This window comes from Aspergillus mulundensis, assembly GCF_003369625.1.
Source record: "Aspergillus mulundensis strain DSM 5745 chromosome Unknown scaffold_9, whole genome shotgun sequence".
Lineage (NCBI taxonomy): Eukaryota > Fungi > Ascomycota > Eurotiomycetes > Eurotiales > Aspergillaceae > Aspergillus > Aspergillus mulundensis.
In genome coordinates, this window is record NW_020797897.1 from 821,653 (window position 1) to 842,331 (window position 20,679).

Consider the following 20,679-nt stretch of genomic DNA (forward strand, 5'->3'; position numbering starts at 1 on the left):
CTTGCCTGCACGGAACTTTGTGCCGACCCCACGGCCGGTTTCAGTAAAAATCAATAAACGCCGGCCTCCGATGAAGCTGCAAAAGTACGTACGTATCGGTTAGTGCCGGGGAGTTCGAGAGTCGACGGCCAAGACGAGACTCGCGACTCGCGAGGCGGTGCTTTGTGTGGTAAGGAGGGGTTTTAGCCTCTGTAAGGTGGAGTCTGGGGATAGCGACCTCAAGACTCGACAGACTTTTAAGTACACTCGAAGTACACCTGGTTGCTTCTACAAGACCAGGTAGAGTGCTACTCTGCGCTGACAAGACGTGGCTAGCCCCGGGTTCGGGAAATGCAGAGCCCGGGCAATATCATATAGGTATAGTTGACGGCATTATTTAGCAGTTTATGGTAGATGTCCCTGGAGCCTGCAGCACACGCCTACGGAGTAAATTTTCTCTGACAGTAAGAGTAAGAGAACGGGTCCCGTGACGCAAATCGCAAATGTACCCCGCATTTTCTTTTCTGCCCGCGGCTGTCATCGCCGCATCGGTGAATCGGTGTTTCTACGCCTATGGAGGACTCCGTATGGATGGAATCATTATTGTGAAAAGAAAGTTGGGGCGGGGAGGCTGGGCAGCGAGCGGGTCATCGACTCGGCGCCACTCCACCAAACTGTCATATCTGAAACGGGCAAAGTGTCGAGAGACAAGCAAGAAATGCTGGGGTTAGTCGCAGATGCCGGGGAATGATAGTACTCCGTAATGATGATGTTTGCTATGTGCGAGGGGGTTTGCATTCGGCAGGATTCGAGGCGCTGGGCTGGGCGGAGTCTGCAAGAGAAAGTGTGGAAGGACATGTGGTTTCTTCTGTGTGGCTTCGAGTCAAAAGTTGGTTTACGGGCTGGGCTCGGACCTAGCGTGCTGGGTATTGAATAATAATGTACGGGGCACGGGCAGGTAGATGACAGCTGCATGGAGAACCCCTATACTCCATCCATCATAATTCCGCCGGGACCGACAATCCAGGATCGACGCTTGGATTTGCGAACTGGAATGCCACGCGATTCGCGAGGGAACGGTAGGATCGTGCTGTAGACAGGTACGGTACATATCTCTAGATTTTGAGGGATGATATCACGATTCATGACGCTGTTCGTCGGAGTATGGTCGGAGTTACGTAGCGGGCTGCCATCGCAATTTAGTCTGATATTGACACTTTGGGGTAAGACGATCGCGATCCGTGAGTTTTCTGGGCCGCTGTCATTTGCCAACCACTCAAGCGAGGGATGGAATTGAGCCCCTCCATGGATTCCCGGTGCATGCCATAGACCTCCATGCCACAGAATAATCAGATCAATGCTGTCATCCTGTCAGAAGACTCGGACTACATGGAAAAAGCAAGCGGCAACTTGCCACACGGCCATCGATCTGTCAAGCGAGCAGCGCGTGTAATTGGGCTGGGTGTGAAAAGCCAGACCCAAATGGAAGCTCTCTCCGCAATTCTATCGAGCGCGGCGATCCTGCATTAGGGCCACTGCCCGCCAATTTCGCCCCCCCTTCGGAAGCCGCCTTGGTCGGAATTGCAAGACATCCCCCGCAATTGAAGTGTGCAGTGATCTCTGGATGAAAAGTCTGCTCGCCCAAGGAGAGTGCAACATGGCTTAGAGACGAAGTAGGGTACTCCGAGATGACGTACCCTACTTTGTCTGTTCCACGAGAAGGCTGATCATCATCAACTCCAGGTTGAAGCTGTAGAGAATCCAAGCGGTATGAGGGATTTCAGGAGTACAGACGACCCAGTAGACCCTGGGCTATCCTGGTCTTCATGTGCGTTGTTCCGGACAAGCTGCTGCTAGCAACGGGAGCCCGAGCTTGAGGCATTAAAGTTGTCATCCTGATCCTGTCGATGTACAGGGACAGGTACTCTGTATATCAATGCGAGAAATTGGAACGTGAGATCTTGGTCAGAACCGTCTGAGATGCTGGGGCATTTTCTAGGCCAGTGAGCGGCGTGGAGGATCTTCAACTTGGCCGATAGAGCCCCGCCAGACCCACCGTTGCCATCGTTTCATTGAGATCGCTCGCTTTCAGGAGCCTTCAAATATTCAGCACCAGCATCTGTTCGTCAGGGACAATGCTGGCCCTCGCACTCGAGTAGGACCGCCTCGCGACAGAAGGTGACCTGGTACTACGGTGCGACCACCTCCCCTCCCTCAGCCAAGTCGTACATCTCGTAGTCCGCTGAAGCGGGATTGGTTAGCTGATCGTGTGCATAACGGACGGTTGACTATCCAGACTCCCTGTTGCTTACCCCGCCCTCATCGCTGTCGTTTAATCTAATTTTGCCAGTCGACAGGCGGCCTCTGTGTGTGGCAGTCCGCAGAAGAGCGCTTCCATGGATGTCGTAGATGGCGGGCACCATACCCGGCTCTGATAATGCGAGGATCACGCTCCTTCTTACCAGCGAATCAGGCAGATAGAAGAGCGCAAAAGTCAACCAAGCGACCAGGGAAAAATCAATGGAGGCCGGGGCCTAAACTGGGCCGGCCGAAGCTCCCAGGACTTGCGCCACTTCTGCTGGGGGCCCCGACCCGTGGCTCGTCGTCTCCTCCTCCTTTGTATCCACCGTCCAGTGGCCTGAGCCTGAGCCAGCCTGAGCACTGCGGTTAGCTCACCTCCCCTTAGCTTCTTCGTTATTCCTTACCACTCACTGTACAACCTCTTCTCCTCTTTTCTACCGTTCTTCTGCCCTGGCCCTGGGTCCTCTCGCTCTGCTTTATTATTTATTCTCGTCGAGACGCTTTCTTTAAATCTCGCCTGACCCCATCAGCCCACCGGCTCTGATCTTGCTCCGCAAGAACTCGTTCCCCAGATTCTCACTGCGGGCCGTCGCATCAACCTCTCAGCACTGCACTTTGCCTCCTTCCGCCTCACCAACTGGACCGTCCCTGCGAACTCGGGCCGTCCTACTTACCCTCCGCACTCCCGCTCTCTCCTGTCTTCTCGCGCCCGATCAAGGGGAGAAAAGACCTTCTCACCTGATCCCCCTCGACCGAATCGCACGGCATACAATTCGCTTTCCCTGTTTCCCGTCCGCCTCAAGATGCGCTGCTCTTGAGCAGACCCGCCCATAGTTACTGGAGCCAGATCGCTTTCCAACGTCATTTTGGATGGTCACGCTACCATCACGTACGATCCCGCATTTCCAGTGATATCTCCAAGTCGCGATTCCGAGCCGAGCACCAATTAGACTCATTTTTCCTACTGTGAGCCGGGGTATAATAGTATTAATAAAAACAGGGGTGGAAGACAAAAACGAGACCATATTACTACGATTTCGACTAGACCCTTCGATTCCATTTGGCGCCCTCGACCTGTCGCGAAGCGCCGCCACCTCTTACATACCCTGTTCTGTTTCTTTAGACTGGAAGCCTGGTCGCTTCTGATACGGCGCTGAGTTGCTTTCAAAAGACGGATATTTACACTGCGGTACGGCTTGACTTTTTTCGACTTTGCGTTCCTGGGTTGGGTATAGATCATAAAAGTTTCGTTCTTACATTCTAGACTGGTGAGTTGTCAGTCTGTTCACATGGAGTGCGTCTGTCGCTAATGTTGAGGTCTGGCAGACGCGATCACGAATTTGCTGCGCTTTTTATACCCACTCTTGTTTTTCAGAAACTGGGAGTAAGATTCAGGCTGTTATAGCAGTTCCCAGTGGAGGTGAATTGTCCTTTTACTAGCAAGGTGAGTGAGTGCTAACATCTCTTCCTTTTGTTCTGTTCTTCCTTGCGATTGTAATGCGCACTTACATGCCATGGTCTGGGAGAGTTGCTTCGCATAGGGAGACCGCGAGGGTTCTATGTTGTCTCCGAGGTCTGTGAATGAATGTATGGTACTGGACAGCATTCACAGTGATTGGATGATGCGAACTTTGTCCTCAGACTGTATTCCTCAAGCCTTATTCACCATGTGGCATTCACAGTACTGTTTCAGCATGGTTCTCCATGAGATGAGTTTGAGTGGCGACATGAGCTTTCTATTTAAGCACAGCAGTTGCTGGTCCAGTCAGCTGTCTCTTGTTGCTGGCCTCACCTCTTTGATTTCTTTTCTTTTGTGCAATATACAATCAGTTACCATCCTTGTGTACTGCATGACTCAGTGTATAGGGCTAACTGAAGCTCTGATGAACAGGCTATACACTGCGGAGTCTACCATTTCCCTTCGCATTGTAGTCTGACCATCAATCCTAGAGGTGAGAACAATCCTCATATACTCATTTAACCCTGTTTTGCATGTCTCAGTGCTGACATTAGGCAGCAGGTCTATTGGACAAGCGATTCCCTGCAACGGTCTAGCCACATTCTAAGTTGGACAAAAAAAAAGCCTCATATTTGCTCAATTCTATCTATTTCTGGCTTTCGGCCGGAGCTACTGCAAAAGGTATGTCCTGGACGATCTTCAGCGTGGGCTTTTTCCCTCCACATTTCCCAAACATCCCCAGATTCCTCCTTCGCTCTTCAATAAACCGCCCATGCGTTTACCGTTCATATTGGTTGAGTTTCCTGTGCCTTCAAAGCTCACGACTGGTTTGTATGTAGTACTTTCAGTCGAGTTGTCAGCTAGAGCTCGCCGTCTTCGTTGTCTTGAAGTGGTGATCATTCGCCAGCTTGAAAAGCACCATGGCCTCGCCGTTCAACACCAAACCGTCCGCGGTCTCGCACACTCCGCCCAGCAATGCGTCAACCAGACTGGAGAAAGCTCACCCTGGACTCCGCCGTTCTACCCCAGACTCTGAAGCCCTCGCGTCTTCTGATGACGATGGGGAGCATCCGTTGCCCGCGCCTTCTACGACTGTGCCTGCACAAAAGCCTGCACGTCGAACCTCCTGGCTCAACGAGATCCCTGCTTCCATGCCTAGAAAGACGTCAGTGACTGGCCCTCTTTCCTCTGGCGCTTCCAATCCGACTAGTCCTGCTACTGATCAGTCTGGATGGCAAAACACCGCAAGCCCTGGACTGAACAGCTCTATAACCTGGAACAACGTTGGAAACAGTTCATTCCCATGGGGCACCGGAATATGGAACACAGACTCACGTAAAGAACCTCCTCCTCGGCTCTCGGAGATGGTTCCGTCTCCCACAACGTCCATCCCGTCCACCGCAAGCAATTACTTGACTGAAGAGCTCCTGAGCCCAACCGCTCGGACAACTTCGGGTGAATCCTCTATCCCCTTCTCTATCCCGCTTCACCCGACCCCGAAAACCTACCGCTCGCAGTCTTACTCTGTGGGCCAGCTTGATCCTGAATACTCGGGCTTGACAGCAGGCAATAAAACCAACACTGCTTACCCTGGTGGCCGTTCTCGAAACGGTGGACAGTTCTCCGCCTTGCAGCATCGCTCCTCTCGACCTAGCCTGCTTGGAGAGTTAGGCCACGATCCCGCAACCCTTGGTCGCGTTCGTGAGGACGAGGATGATGATGATGCTGAGAGCCCTGGTGGGTCTGATGGCAGCTACAGCAATCTCAGCGCGGACCAAGCTCGCACCATTCAGCAGCTCTCTCGCGAAAACGCCCTCCTGCGCCAAGCGGCTGGGCAGCTCGAACCTTCATTCAGAGACCGCGCCATGTCCACTGCAACGGCAACTAGCGGATATGCGGTTGGCGGCGGAATTCGTAGCTCGCACCGCATCCATGGTAGCGTCCCCGAAGAAGCAGATCTCGCAGTGGAGGATCTGGATGAGGTGGGCAGCATCCCCGGCTACAATGATATGTACAGCAACACCAGGAGAAGATTTTCCGAGCACTCGGGCAATTTAGAAAAGCAGTTTGCCGCCTACGCGCCTTTGGAGAATCGTGGCATGGGTAGGGCGCACTGGCAAACCTCCCTTGGCTTTGGTAGTCTTGCAGATATCCCCCAAAGTCGCCGTCACTCCTTCGCTGACATATCAACTCGCCATCCTTCTATCTCTGGCGATACTCAGGTAGCCAGTAGCTCTCGGTTGACTGAACAGGATGAAAATTATGCTATGGGCGACACTTCGAATGCATCAGGCCAAAATCGTGAGTACCAGCGCCTTGCTATGCTCCCTCGCCCCGAGGAGGAACATGAATTGGAGACGGAGTATTTACGAGCTCGTCGATTTGCAGAGTCTTATTTTGCTCGCGATCCCTCTCTTCGCAGTGCCGCCGAGGCTCAATCTCCGATGACTCCTTCCTTTCATCAGAGCTTCAACCCCTATGGCCGCCACCAACCTGTACTTCCGCGTCAAAACCAGCTGCTTTACATTGTCACGTTCAAGTGCCACCGTGCGGACGTCTTCTACATCCAGGAAGATACTGGTCTTGAAGTCAAACCTGGAGACCTGGTCATTGTAGAAGCAGACCGTGGCACAGATCTTGGAACTATCCAGCATGCCAACATCTCCTTGCAGAAGGCGCGAGAAATGAAACAGCAATACGCCGAAGAGCACTACAAATGGTTGATGATGTTCTCAAGGCAAGGTCAGAATGGTGCTGCAGGTTCCGTTGGCACGCCGGGCAGTGTCCCTGGCTTGGGTAGCCGGAGCGCTATTGGTGGCATGGGACCCCATGGCGCACTCGGCGTGCAGGAGTCTGCTGGTGAAATCAAACCGAAGTTGATCAAGCGACTTGCCCAGAACCATGAAATCTTGACTTTGCGCGATAAGGAGGGAAATGAAGCAAAGGCCAAGCGTGTTTGCCAGCAGAAGGTCGCAGAACATCGACTCAACATGGAGATTCTTGACGCGGAATTCCAAATGTGAGTGTTACCCTGCCGTTTCTCTTGACAAAAAGCTAACCTCTCTTAGGGACTGGAAGAAACTTACTTTCTATTACTTCGCCGACTCCTATATCAACTTCAACTCTCTTGTTACAGACCTTTTCAAGATCTACAAAACTAGAATTTGGATGTCGGCCATCAACCCGGCGTCGTTTGTCACACCTCCCACTGCCGGTCTTCATAGCCCAAACCCCCTCGGTTATGGTCAGGATACCCCGGGAGACCGTTCCCACCAACGTGACGGCAGAGGCTTTGGTCACTCCCGTGACGGCCTGGATGCTGGACGGGATGGTATTGGCCTTCTACGCAGTGGATACGGTGACGCCTATCAACAATTTGGTCTTACTTCTCGTCAACCCGAAGCTGGTCTCCCAGTCGATCCTTTTACCTCCTATCAACCGGGTGGATATGGTTCCTTGGAGTACAACGATTATGCCACAACTTCAGGAGGCAACGCTGGTCCATCTCGTATGCAGCCCGCCCCCGGTGAATGGATGAGCCGTTTCCAGGGCTTGTCACTCAACTCTTGAAGCTGGGTTTCAAGAGGCGGCTTGGCTCTGTTCTAGGTTCCATCTTGTTTGACACTCGCTTCCATCGCATGGCGGATTTCCAGTTTTCAAGATGTCCACTTCCTCTCGATTCAACCTGTACTCAGTTTCCTTTTCTGTTTCATTGGCTTTTTTTTACCGTCTACCTGTCCCTTCCCTTCCTTCTAATGTGTCATAAGAGGCTAGAAATTATGTGCAATGGGTCAAGAAAGATATGGTCTGTCGTTGGTGCTGGTTCTCGATAGACTTTTCAGCTTCACGATCAGACGGCGCGGCGGCTTTCCTTTTTCAAACATATCTCTTCGTTTCTTCTCCACAAATGTACAATCTCTCTGTTCCCTTTTAGTAGGTGTTTTCTGTTCGTTCTTCGATTTTCCGCTTTCGTTTGTACTTCTTCAAGTTCATGGTGATGGATAATTGCGGAAGATTGTACAAGGTTGGGTCTTCCATGCATCATACAGTTTAGTTTGGTTGTGTTAGGTAGATTCAAGATCAACTGTAATGCCAAAATAAGTGTCATGCCCATTTACCACGGGCTCCAGGATATTGTACGTCTTTGCTTCCACTTGGTTGAAGGAATAAAGGTACGAAGAAGAGGCAGAGCGATCCAGACTTAGAAGGCTTGACAGATTTTGATGCCTTGGGGCCTTAGGGTTGATCCGGCAGTAAGAAATTGCCCTTTCTGCCTGGGGCATACACGACCACCAGCCAAGCGCTGATTGGGTGCACCGGGCTCGCCTAATTTGCTAGCGTCCCACACACAACCTCCTCAAGAGATCTCTTCCTTCGAACTTTTCCAGCTGCGACAACGACGACAAGCCGACGACCTCCACGCCGACAAGGTATGTCAATCAAAACCTCAGCTCCATTACACACCGTCGAATTGAAATCGCAAACACCAACGACGAAACTCGACGAATTGCTTTTCCGAAACTAACAAGAGACTTCCGTTCAGATGGGTGCCCTCAAGTACGTTGAAGAGATTCAAAAGAAGAAGCAGTCCGATGTGATTCGCTTCCTGCTGCGTGTCCGTTGCTGGGAGGTGAGAATTCCCCCCCAAGAGTCGATCATTTAACATCCCGCCGGGTGCTCGTGTGCTTTGCCTGGGGATACCTTTTTGTCGCAGAGAAGGTTCTTAAAGGCGCCTCGAAACAACGATTTTCTTTTCGCCGGCGGATGAATGTTGTGGCACCATCAGGTGTCTTGCTATACACTCGTTGAACTTTGCTGAGAGTGCATCAATATAGCTCCGTCAGCTGAACGCTATCCACCGTGCTTCTCGTCCTTCTCGTCCCGACAAGGCCCGTCGTCTCGGTTACAAGGCCAAGCAGGGATATGTTATCTACCGTATCCGTGTCCGCCGCGGTGGCCGCAAGCGCCCTGTCCCCAAGGGTGCCACCTACGGTATGCTTTAACTCGACTTCATGGCATTGTGTGGAGGCAGGAGGTTAACGGATTTGGGATTATAGGCAAGCCCACCAACATGGGTGTCAACCAGCTCAAGTACCAGCGTGCTCTCGCTGCTACCGCTGAGGAGCGTGTCGGTCGCCGTTGCGCCAACCTGCGCGTCCTGAACTCCTACTGGATCAACCAGGACTCCACCTACAAGTACTTCGAGGTCATCCTCGTCGACCCCCAGCACAAGGCCATCCGCCGTGATGCCCGCATCAACTGGATCTGCAACGCCGTTCACAAGGTACGTTACCTTTACCGGAATCCCGCTCAAGGGAGCTGCCTCCGCGCAAAGCAGTCACTGACCTGGAATTTCTCATTTAGCACCGCGAGGCCCGTGGTCTCACTGCTACCGGCAAGAAGTCCCGTGGTATCAACAAGGGTCACCGCTACAACAACACCTCTTCCGGTCGCCGCCACACCTGGAAGCGCCAGAACACCCAGAGCTACTGGCGTTACCGTTAAGCGTAGTTGGTTGGGTTTTACGGAGCTTCTGGATTATGGGAAAAAACTATCTTGTCTGTTTCGGCCAAGGCTCGCTTCTTCAATGAGCTCTGTCACGAGATTAATGCAACAGATCCCTTGGGTCGGGTGTTAGCAAAAATTCTTCTATTTTCAAGCATGATTCCCCGTCGCGGCTATTTCTTTAACGAAGTATGACGACTGTTTTTTGTTTCTTCAGCATTATCTGCTTGTAAGGCGTAGTCTGGGCTTGTAGATCAGGCAATCCCTTAAGACATTATTAGCGCTGCCTACTGTGGATGCGTTGAAACTGGCCAAGGGCCCAGGGGAGTTACAGTGGAACCGCCAGCGTTGTAATCATTAATCAGTAGTCAGTCCCCTGTAATAATTAATCACTATCCTGACTGCATTCGAAATCTAGATAAAGAACCTTGATGACGTCTACTATCGCTCGCTAGATAAAACGTGCGATGTAACGGCCGAGTCTGTCTGGACTTTGACGGATGGAGCTCTCCGAAAATAGCAGCGTAACCGTCACAGTGCCCGAAACCCACCAGTTCCTGACTACGGCAGACCTAGACTCACTCCAAGTTCCAACCGGCCGCCCAACTGCTATCTCACAATCAAGGAGATGCATCCCGCTTATGAGTGCCCTGCGGAGTCGTCCAATATTAAACTGTCTCACTCTTTCAGGCGCTCGATGGGTCCGAGGCAAGAGACACCGAAGGGTCCGCTCCAATTAACCGGTCTCTCTACTGGTCCACGGTGTCTTGCGTAACCGCCGGCGATCGTTCTTGTCTTCTGCCTGCTTCTCATCTTCTCTTTCTCTTTCAAATCATTTTTTGGGCATCCTGCAAGATTTGAGGCGATTGGGATTGAATAGCTCATGTGACGGCTAGTCCGCGGACCCGTATTCGCTTCCTTTATCCTGGTTCTGCCTCGCTCCTTCTCCCCGCAGCTGAGGTGCGTTCGATCCCGGCAGGCTACTTCCTGCTTCTTGTTTGCTAGTCCGCTTTCGAGAGATTCAATTTAGCTGACAGTATCTTTTCCCTGATCGCAGGTGCTTCACTACGTCCTGTCTCAATCAGCAGGGATCGACTATCATTGGTAACGAATCTACGAGCCGCATCGTTGATCGCATGACCAAAGACAGCGACGCAACCACATGCCAGTACTCCGACAAAACCTTCATCCAGAACACTCAACTGAACGGCGAAGTCGGTGCGACTAATGCGAACATATGCCGTCGCGGGCTGCGCATAAACCGTCGGTCCAACCACCCGCGAGTTTGGCCGGTATCCAGCCTGGCACAAGCCCTATACCCGTGCCTATAGTTGGTGGCCGCTCCCCGAACCGCGCGCGACATGCCGACCAAAGGGTGACCGGCGCCCCGTTCTCGCCGCCGTCGGGCTCGTCGTATCATCGCGGACACTCGCGTTCTATCAGCCAACCTTTTGCATCGGCCTTTTCTGGAGTTGGCAAGCGCCGGAACAAATCAATATCAGCGGAAGCGAATCTCGACACCGACGATGACGATGACGACGACGATATCTATGTCCCCAATCCGAATCTCATCTCCACGAGCCCTCGCAAGGGCCTGCCACGAGTACCCCTGAAGGAAGAGTTGACGACTGGGAGGTGTATGACCTGCAATAATACCGTGCGATGGCCACGGAGTTTAAAGGTCTTCCGCTGTACGGAATGCCTTACGGTGAACGACCTGGAGCCGTACCGAGATATGAAAGATCCCGTCAACTCAGGGCGCTCGAAAAGGGACGCGAAGCCCACCCAGCAGGCGATTCCCAGGAAAGGTATTTAGCTCACTTACGTGCGCCTTTCTCGTTATGAATTTGGCTGACAGTCAGCTTAGCGATTCCATTCACTATTGAGCGAACCAAGATCATCATTGATCGATGTATCTCCGCCCATTTACAACAATACCTAGGAGCCCCGCCAGTGCCCCCGAAGGATGGGCCGGGTGCTTCCCCACAGACTTCCGTCAAGTGGCCTGACAAATTGCCTGTGCCTGATCGCCCGAGCGCGCCGCGGGGTCGCAGTATGTCTTCCTCAGACACGCGCGAGAGAGCCGGCGGTGACAATGCTAGCTTTGGAAGTTCCAGCTGCCCAAGGACACCTTTTGTCCCGGTTCCGCCGCCTAAGGACACTCTGAGTGCGCCCAAATCTGTTGAACCTCGGGCAAAAAGTCGACCTCGTGACACCGCAAAGAAGGATAGATCTCCCTACATATTCCGAGAGCTTGAGGACTACTTAATATCTGGACTCAAGGGCTGTGACACTCTAAATGTGTCTTTCAATTCATCCCAACATGTTCCCAGATTTACGCCAAGTAACCACCGTCCTGAACGTGGCGCGGAGCAAAATCCTAGGCCTGCGCAGGTGGATACGGCTGTTGAACTTGATGCGAAGACACTCTTAGTGGGAGACTTAGCTGAGAATTCTTCTTGGTGGATGGTCGACGAAGATGCTCCCGGTGTGCCCAACCATAGTCAACACAAGCACAAGACCACGAAAGTAGTCAGTTCTAGGAGCCCACGGATCAACTGGATTGATGTCGATAAGTGGTATCAACTCATTCTAACTGCGGGGACGACCTGGGTCGAGAAGTGGTCAGTCATGAAAGTTCCTGAAGAAAAGGATCCTGCGAGATCAGAAGCATGGCTCATGGCAGACCTCAGTGCAATCGAAAGGGAGTTTACAGACTCGCGTGTACACCTGCACAGGACGCTTTTGAAAGCCACGGAGAGCTTGCTCAAGCGACCCCGGAGACCTTTGAAGAAGCCGGATGATATCAGGTTTCTTCTAATACTTTTCTATAACCCACTAATACATCCGCCTAGCCCGGCACTGTCAAACCTTACCGTCGTGGACGGCGAGCAGAGGCCATCGCGCTCTGCGGAAAGCAAAGGGCGGACGACTGGCAGCAAATCGCATGCCGTAAAAGGCCAAAACGGAGGGCCTGGCCAGCATCCCGGCATCGTCAAACGTATACTGGGCTTGCTGTCGGACCTACCGAGCGATTGCCATCACTATCTGGTCTCCTGGTTTTCACGTTTCTCGGCAGGGCAATTTGAGAAGATCGTTGAGCTTGTGGGCAGGTTCGTGACATATCGCCTATCACGACAGCATGCACGGAGGAAAAGTGAATCGGCAAATGACGACAACTATCTGATACCTAGTTTATCAAGCGCTGCTATGAACACACCGGCAGAGTTACATGCGGCCATCAATGGGATCAATGAGAACAAGCAGGCAAAGAAGAAAGCTGATGCGCCGATAACATACAGTGATGATTGGCAGATCCGTGCTGCAGGTCGAGTTATGGCGCTACTGTTTACCGCAAATAATGCGGATGTCGCTCGCAAGTCAGCAGTACCCTCGAGCCAAGAACCAACTTCCACATCCAGACAGCAAGAAGACCATCGTGGACACATCATCCCAATCAGTTCCTTCTATAGCACGAGGCTCGATTATTCAAACCTTGTGGTCGCTGACTTTGAGGCCTGGGAGTCGAGGACGACGAAATTCTCGTTCTGCCAGTATCCATTCTTTCTCAGTATCGGAGCCAAGATTCAAATCTTGGAGCACGATGCGCGTCGCCAGATGGAGGTCAAAGCTCGTGAAGCCTTTTTCAGCAGCATCCTGACGCGAAAGGCCGTGAGCCAGTATTTTGTGCTGAGAGTACGCCGTGAGTGCTTGGTAGAAGACAGCCTGCAGCGTGTCAGTGAAGTCCTGGGATCCAGCCCTGAGGAAATGAAGAAGGGGCTACGGATTGGATTTGTTGGTGAAGAGGGTGTGGACGCAGGTGGTCTGCGGAAGGAGTGGTTCCTCCTCCTTGTGCGGGAGGTCTTTGATCCCCATCACGGTAGGTCTCGTCTAGATCTCGAATATTGCAGCGGGCTAACTTGCAGCCAAGGACTTTTTCTCTACGACGAGGACTCTCAGTACTGCTATTTCAATCCATACTGTTTAGAGTCGTCGGAGCAATTCTTTTTGGTCGGCGTTGTGCTAGGGCTGGCCATCTATAACTCGATTATTCTTGATATTGCCCTCCCGCCGTTCGCTTTCAAGAAGTTGCTGGCCGGGGCACCGCAAACAACCGGACCTCAACCGTTGACTACGCGCCCTACATATAAATGCAGTATAGATGATCTGGCGGAGTATCGGCCTCTTCTGGCTAGAGGCCTGCAGAGACTTTTGGAGTTTGAGGGCGATGTTGCCGAGACCTTTTGCCAGAGCTTTGTTGCCGACGTCGAACGGTATGGCGAGGTTGTCTCGGTCCCTCTTTGTCCTGGTGGAGAGAAGAAGCCGGTCACGAATGCGAATCGTCGAGAGTTTGTCGATCTCTACGTTCACTACCATCTCGACACCGCGGTAACGCGGCAATTTGAGCCATTCCGGCGCGGATTTTTCAGTGTCTGTGGCGGCAATGCGCTGTCCTTATTCCGCCCTGAGGAGATTGAACTCCTGGTGCGCGGCTCAGACGAGCCGCTAGACGTGAGGTCGCTGCGGGCAGTTGCAACATACTTGAATTGGGGAACACCGAAGCCGGAATCGGTACCTGTGGTGCAGTGGTTTTGGGAGTACTTTGAGCGCGCAAGTCCCGAGGCTCAGCGCAAACTTCTCTCCTTCGTCACGAGCAGCGACCGCATTCCAGCAATGGGGGCGACGAGCCTCAACATCCAACTGATGTGTCTCGGCGACGACTCGCCGCGGTTTCCGACGGCGCATACATGCTTCAACCGGCTGGGATTATACCGGTATGCGACGCGGGAGAAACTCGAGCGGTTGCTCTCGGAGGCAGTGCTGAACAGTGAAGGATTTGGGCTGAAGTAGATGTTCTTGTTTTCGTTTTGTACAGGGTCTCCTCGGCAATGAGTAGGTAAAATGTCGAGTAATGGGGTGGCAGATAAGCACCTCACTGCAGATAGTATGCTTATCCGGATATGCTTACCCGGTTGGAATTGTATAATTGTGTCAGCTGATGCTTAGAAGCCTTGACATGATAGATAAAAATCGAATTATTGTTATTTAATTGCTTTCCACGCTGAACTGTAATGGACCTGGCGGTAACGAGGAGAGATCGCGGGGAAACAGACCGAGGTTTCCGCAGGCGATCCCTGACCGGTGCCTGGATCAGGGCACGGTAACCGAAGGTAGGAAAAAGAAATCCCCTACAGGGATGCTTCTGGCCGTACTCCGAGAGTCCGGGCAGTCTGCAGATACACCGGAGAGTCCAGACTGGAGTAGACTATAGTGGGGACTGGAGATCGATGGAAAGCCGGAGCGGTGGGGATCCTTCCTTGTTGATCTTGCGGGGTTCAACTTCCGCGGCCATCGATCATTCGGAGCTCTACTCCGCGGATTCGACTTCCGCTGTTGTGGCAATCAACGAGACGAATTTCTAAGCTGAAAGTAGGTGAGGGAGAGAGAGAAAGGTGACTACCAGCTCCAGGACTCGAACCTGTATCTCCTCTGCGTCCACTTTCAATTTTCATGGACCTTTGTTTAACAGAGGTATGCTACCATTGCACCACGCTGGCTTTGTTAAGAGATGAGAGATGAGAGAGTGAGGTTTGAGTTCTATCTAAAGCTATCTAGAGGAAGGGAAAGTGTGTACCAGCTCCAGGACTCGAACCTGTACCTCCTCTGCGCCCACTTTCAATTTTCATGGGACTTGGTTTAACAGAGGCGTGCTACCATTACACCACGCTGGCTTGGTTTAGAGGAGGGGGGGGGAGAGGGGTTAAGGGAAGGATGTACCAGCTTCAGGATTCGAACCTGCATCTCCTCTGCGCCCATTTTCAATTTTCCTGGGACTTGGTTTAACAGAGGTATGTTACCATTACACCACGCTGGCTTTGTTATACTGTACCTTTGTGATGTGGGGGAGGGGGATGAGGCCAAAAATTGCGATGTTGGTTGTTGATCGGTGATGGAGAAGTTGAGAGGGAACGGCAGCTTCGACAGCTATTTATGCCTGCGTGCCCGTGACTGCGCTAAGGGAAGTCAAGGGCCGGCCGAATAGAGTCGCGTAGCTAGATTCCAGGAGCTTCTGTATATGCCATGGGATCTTCCGCTCCAATGGTTGATGTTGGTAAGCAAGCTTTCCGTAACTCAGTCGGTGACTCAGGTAAGGACCAAAAGGCCGGGAAAAATGTGCTCGGGTTTAAGCTGGAGGTGATCAGGGGTGGAAGTGTCCTCCGACGCATGGTGCAGCCACCTAAGATAACATCTGTGAGTGAGTGAGGCCAGATGATCTAGCTACTAGGCTAGCATTTCCAGTCAGAGTTCCGTGGAATAAGGACGTGCGTGGTCTATTACCCTACCACAGGCACATGCCTTGACGTCCTGAAAGGCAACGCCTTTGTGGATTGGGAAATGTGGGTGTGGAATTGCGAAAGTAAAAGCCCCTGACGGCGGAGAAGCAAAAGCAAACAAGCAGGCAGGGTCCGTAATGACAGGAGGGACCTGTCCTCAGGTGATTTGGAAAGTTCATGTGTACTGGGTACAGTAACTCAGGGCTGGATGATGGCCTGGACTAATCCATTGATCGTGCCGAGCTTACCCCCCGGACCATCTCGTTAGGGCGATCTGGTGTACATATTGACAGGGGAGCTCGTCCTTCCAACATCCCCACGCCATGTTTCGGAATGGACTCAACAACTCACCTGTTCAACTGAAGTCAAGCTGCTTTGCGTCAATGCTGCGCTGGACTCGCGGGTGGGGGGATTGAGACTTGCATTGTGATCCTGGGCCAACTTTTGATCCAACAGCGAAAGGCCCTAAGATACTCCGATGGCTGAATTGCAGTCACGCAGCTCACCGGGTCTATCCCAGTTGGGATCCTGGTGTAGACCGTCTCCTCAGCCTACCCCAGTATCGTATTTAGATCGGCTCAATCCTCCTATTTTGCTCACCGTCTCCCTCAAGCTTCCTCTCTCCCCCCTCTGCTTCTCTTTCAGATTGCTTTTCCTCGCCCTTACAATCAATTCGACCATTAACATGGCTGTCAACGTCCCCAAGACCATGAAGGCCCTCCTGTGAGTCGACATATCACAATGCTCCTGGTCTCGACAAAGCTGACCCATCGTCATAGTTACGACAAGCCAGAGGTGCACAAGATCACTGAGATCCCCGTTCCGACCCTCAGAGAGAACGACGTTTTGGTACGGATGGCAGAGCCCATCTCATTGATGTATTCAACTGACCCAATTGGCCATCCAGATCAAAGTCAAGGCATGCGGTGTCTGCGGCACAGACCTCCACATTCACGAGGGCGAGTTCATCGCACAGGTAAGCCATCGCACAAGCACATCATGCCCATTGGAGCAATGTTGACATTTCTCAGTTCCCTCTGGTCCCAGGTACACCAACCTTGCCCGTGCGAGCGGTAACAGTGGGAACAGATGCTGACTCGATCAGGCCATGAAACCGTCGGGGTTGTTGCAGCTGTGGGACCCAAGGTCAAGGGCTTCAGCATTGGCGATCGTGTGGTTGCCGATAACTCTGAGCTCTGCGGCGAGTGCTTCTACTGCCGTCGGGGCGATGAGCTGTTCTGCGAGAACTTCCATGCCCATGGCGTCACCATGAATGGAGGTTTTGCCGAATACTGTGCTTACCCTGGTAAGTGCAAGCAATTTGGTAGGCCTGTCGCGTTTCTCACAAAATATAGCTGGCAGGGTATTCAAGATCCAAAACCTCTCCGATGTTGACGCCACTCTTCTCGAGCCCGCCTCGTGCGCCGCACATGGTCTCGACAAGATCGCTCCCAAGATGGGCTCCCGAGTCCTCCTCTTCGGTGCTGGACCCACTGGCTTGGTATGGTTTGAACAAACGACGAGCTCAATCACGCTGACAACCCTAGATTCTCGCCCAGTTGCTCCGTCTGAACGGTGGATGCCACGTCGTTGTCTGCGCCCCCGAGGGTTTGAAGATGGAGCTCGCCAAGTCACTCGGCGCCGGCGACGAATACATTGGGCTCTCCCGCCAGGACCCTAGCACTCAGTTCAACAAGCTCAAGGCGGATAACCCATACGGCTTCGACATCGTCGTCGAGGCTACCGGTAACGTCAAGATCCTTGAGGACTCTATTAACTATGTGCGCCGCGGCGGTAAGCTCGTCGTGTACGGCGTGTATTCCAACAAGGACCGGGTTTCGTGGCCTCCTAGCAAGATCTGTAAGTCCTCCTTAACTTCCATCGCACCTTAAATATCGGAGACGCTAACCGTGATCCACATAGTCGGCGATGAAATCCAAATCATCGGCAGCTTCTCCGAAGTCTACAAGTTCCCCGCAGCCATTGACTACCTCGACTCTGGCAAGGTCAAGGTCTCGGGAATCGTTAACAAGGTGTATAGAATCGAGCAGTGGGAGGAGTGTCTCGAGGCTATGCGGAACAAGAGTGCTATCAAGGCGGCCATCACATTCGACTAGACGATAAATGTTTATGACGTATGAGTGAACTTTTTTGGATAAAGTTGGTATACTGGGGGAAACAGTAAAAGACTTAGGTGATAAATGGTATATAACACAATTGGATTGACATCCTTTGCGGATTGGGAGTGGCTTACTGTTTATATAGTCACTCACCCCCAAGGTCCTTAGTCGTAGCCCCTCACTTACCCTCCTCCAACCAGTATGACGACCTGAATAGGACTAGCTCCAACCCACCGAGTTTATCGATAAGCTCGACACTCAAGCTTCAATCTTCACCTTCTCGAACCAATCTCCAGGCAAAGCCGACACATACAAAATGGTCAAGCCCCTAACCTTCAAGGGCGACAAGCCCAAATCCAAAAAGCGCAAGACTCCTTCATCCGCCACCGACCCGTCCGATCTCTCCTCCGCACCCTCAAAACTCCCCAAACAGTCTTCCCCAGACCGCGACCCAAATCCCAATGCCGTCACCGAAGCCGCCGAAAACAGCGCCGAGGACCAAAGCTGGGTGTCCGCCGATACAACCTCCGACATCTCGGGCCCAATCCTCATAATCCTCCCCTCCGACCCACCCACATGCATCGCCTCCGACATCCACGGCAAGGTCTTCGCAAGCGAGCTCGAGAACCTAATCGACGGCGACTCGCGCACCGCAGAACCCCACGACGTCCGCCAAGTCTGGATCGCGACACGCGTCGCAGGCACAGAGGGATTCAGTTTGAAAGCCGCACACGGGCGGTACCTCTCCTGCGACAAATACGGGCTCTTCAGCGCGACGGCGTCCGCGATCTCCGCGCACGAGTCGTTCCTCGTCATCCCCTCCCCCGACATCCCCGGCGCATTCTTCATGCAGACGCAAGGCGGCACGAGCGAAACAGATACATTCGTTAGTGTGAAGGAGGGCGGCAGGGGCGTTGAGATCCGCGGTGATGAGAGCAGTCTTGGATATCAGACGACGGTCCGCGTGCGGATGCAGGCGCGCTTTAAGCCGAGGATCAGGGCGAGTAAGGAGAGTAAGGCGAAGGAGAAGGTTAGTCGGAAGGAACTGGAGGAGGTTGTGGGGAGGCGACTTGATGAGGATGAGGTTAAGAGGTTGAGGAGGGCGAGGAGGGAGGGGAATTTTCATGAGGAGGTGCTAGATGTTAGGGTCCGCGGGAAGCATGATAAGTTTGCTTAGCTTGCTTGGTGGAGGGTGGCGGATACTTTGGCCTAGGGGTATACCAATATAAAATGCTAGACTATAGGCATAATCGGAAGTTATTCAAACGATGGACCTCAGCTAGAAGGGACAACCAAGACGGATGCCATGGGAGAACGAGCCTGCTGTCGATGAAATTTGTAAGAGGGTTGTATGTAATGAAACTTTTAATTGTGATTAAGAATAATGTTAAAGGGTCACACCAATGACAACTACCAAGACACCAAGTCTGCAAGAACAGCTACAATTCCGTCATGCCATCTCGCCCATCTACAACGCCAGGGGTAGATATGGGGAAAAACTCCGGTGCCAACACACTTTTCTTGCATAGCGGACAAAGACTGCTGGTGTGCGTCAGAGATATATCAATGCACTCGGGGTGGTAGATATGGCCACACGGCAACTCGCGGACAGTCGACGAAGATGGAATAAAATCATCGAGGCAGATGGCGCATGTTGTTTGGGAGCGGCTCAGTCGCTTCGCGTGCTTTGAGTGGTCATATTCGGTTTCGTCCTTGGTCGTTGGCGATGAAGGCTCATATGGACATGGTCGCGGCGGAAATTTCTCGTGTCTTGCGTTTGTTTTGAGGTTTTGCTCCGTATCAAGAGTACCTAATACCCTGATGGGACTGGTGTATTTCGTTATTTGTGCTTCGCTCTCTGCCTCCGGTTCCTTTTCTACCTTTGCCGGGTCTGTTTTGGCATCTCGGACACTGTCGATTCTGTCTTGAAAATTATTTTGGCCAGAGTCGAAACCTGCGCCCTCTTTATCAGGATCACCTGGACCAGGGTAGATATAAACCGGAAGCCTAGCGAGAATGTCTCGCGGGACTCTAAAATGCTGAAGGTCATATTGATGGTCCGTCGTGCCAGCTTCAAGCTGCCGCTGGAGATCTTCCCGGCGTCGTCTCTGCAGGAGTTGATAAAGTAGAAGAAGTATCATGCAGAGAACTATGATAGTACCAAGAATGGCCAGCAGAAACCCCCAAATACTCGGCGCTTTCCCTCCACGTTCCTCTGTGAAACCGAGGTCAGTCACGGCCCGCGCAAATTGGTCCATAAAGCTCAACTCACCCAGGTCAATGACACTGAACAGGCGCAGATTCCAAGTCTCATTCTGAGAAAGCGCCTCAGTCCGATTGATTTGATCTTGAGGAAGCGTCCGGTTATTTGAGAACCACGACAGCTGCTCCATGAGAACGAGACCTGCCGGACCCGGTATCGCATAAACAGGGTACATGTTCTCACTCTCCCAGGATGAGCTGCCACTTAACAACCATGTCGTATCGGCTGGTGGGGGTGGTTTAGTGTCATCACTTTCCGGTAGAAAGAATACTAGAGCTTCGGCGCCAACACGCCTCGAGGCTTCTAGAAATGACTGACTGCAATTGGGCGTTATCCACGGCGCAATGCCGGTAGTTTGGTTTGTAAATGGAGTTACATCATGATGGCGAGTCACATTAGCCGGAATAAACGGGGCAGTTGCGTTGTCGCACGGATCATGGCTGCTGAGGCTGGGAACAAAAAGCAATCCTTTGATAGGACCATCTTCGGGGGCGTTTTGGGCGGAGAGCGTCTGAATATCGCCATCTAGAACAAAATGAAACGGGGAACTGCTCTATCAGATAGTATTCAGCATCTCAATGCGCAGAAAATGGCGCTTGGGACCAAAAGGAACATACATTGGTCGGTGATGTTGAGTTGATCTTCTTACCAGGGCTCGCAAAAAGCGTGGCAGCCGTGGTGAATGATTTGGCAGCTGCTAAAAAAAGAGGCATTAGC

General features: G+C 52.4%; 5 protein-coding genes across 5 annotated transcripts; 4 read left to right on the top strand and 1 right to left on the bottom strand.

Annotated features, from left to right (window-relative positions):
* Window positions 1-4,659: 4,659 nt before the first annotated feature.
* DSM5745_08122 (uncharacterized protein) lies at window positions 4,660-9,244 on the top strand (the record flags this gene model as incomplete). The annotated part of the gene is made up of 7 exons (XM_026750138.1): window positions 4,660-6,758; window positions 6,808-7,247; window positions 8,078-8,169; window positions 8,283-8,369; window positions 8,575-8,731; window positions 8,797-9,023; window positions 9,104-9,244. 7 exons carry the CDS (start codon window positions 4,660-4,662, stop codon window positions 9,242-9,244), a joined length of 3,243 nt encoding a protein of 1,080 aa, XP_026601142.1.
* A 1,237-nt stretch (window positions 9,245-10,481) lies between these two features.
* DSM5745_08123 (HECT-type E3 ubiquitin-protein ligase) lies at window positions 10,482-14,095 on the top strand (the record flags this gene model as incomplete). The annotated part of the gene is made up of 3 exons (XM_026750139.1): window positions 10,482-11,052; window positions 11,112-13,124; window positions 13,176-14,095. The coding sequence occupies 3 exons, from the start codon at window positions 10,482-10,484 to the stop codon at window positions 14,093-14,095; spliced, it is 3,504 nt and encodes a 1,167-aa protein (XP_026601143.1).
* A 2,169-nt stretch (window positions 14,096-16,264) lies between these two features.
* Window positions 16,265-17,696, top strand: DSM5745_08124 (zinc-dependent alcohol dehydrogenase family protein; the record flags this gene model as incomplete). Its single annotated transcript, XM_026750140.1, has 8 exons — window positions 16,265-16,302; window positions 16,359-16,428; window positions 16,487-16,555; window positions 16,611-16,626; window positions 16,685-16,885; window positions 16,935-17,080; window positions 17,127-17,439; window positions 17,503-17,696. The coding sequence occupies 8 exons, from the start codon at window positions 16,265-16,267 to the stop codon at window positions 17,694-17,696; spliced, it is 1,047 nt and encodes a 348-aa protein (XP_026601144.1).
* A 319-nt stretch (window positions 17,697-18,015) lies between these two features.
* On the top strand, window positions 18,016-18,876 carry DSM5745_08125 (uncharacterized protein; the record flags this gene model as incomplete). The annotated part of the gene is made up of 1 exon (XM_026750141.1): window positions 18,016-18,876. The coding sequence occupies one exon, from the start codon at window positions 18,016-18,018 to the stop codon at window positions 18,874-18,876; it is 861 nt and encodes a 286-aa protein (XP_026601145.1).
* Window positions 18,877-19,138: 262 nt separating this feature from the next.
* Window positions 19,139-20,675, bottom strand: DSM5745_08126 (uncharacterized protein; the record flags this gene model as incomplete). The annotated part of the gene is made up of 2 exons (XM_026750142.1): window positions 19,139-20,515; window positions 20,580-20,675. The coding sequence occupies 2 exons, from the start codon at window positions 20,673-20,675 to the stop codon at window positions 19,139-19,141; spliced, it is 1,473 nt and encodes a 490-aa protein (XP_026601146.1).
* Between the last annotated feature and the right edge of the window lie 4 nt (window positions 20,676-20,679).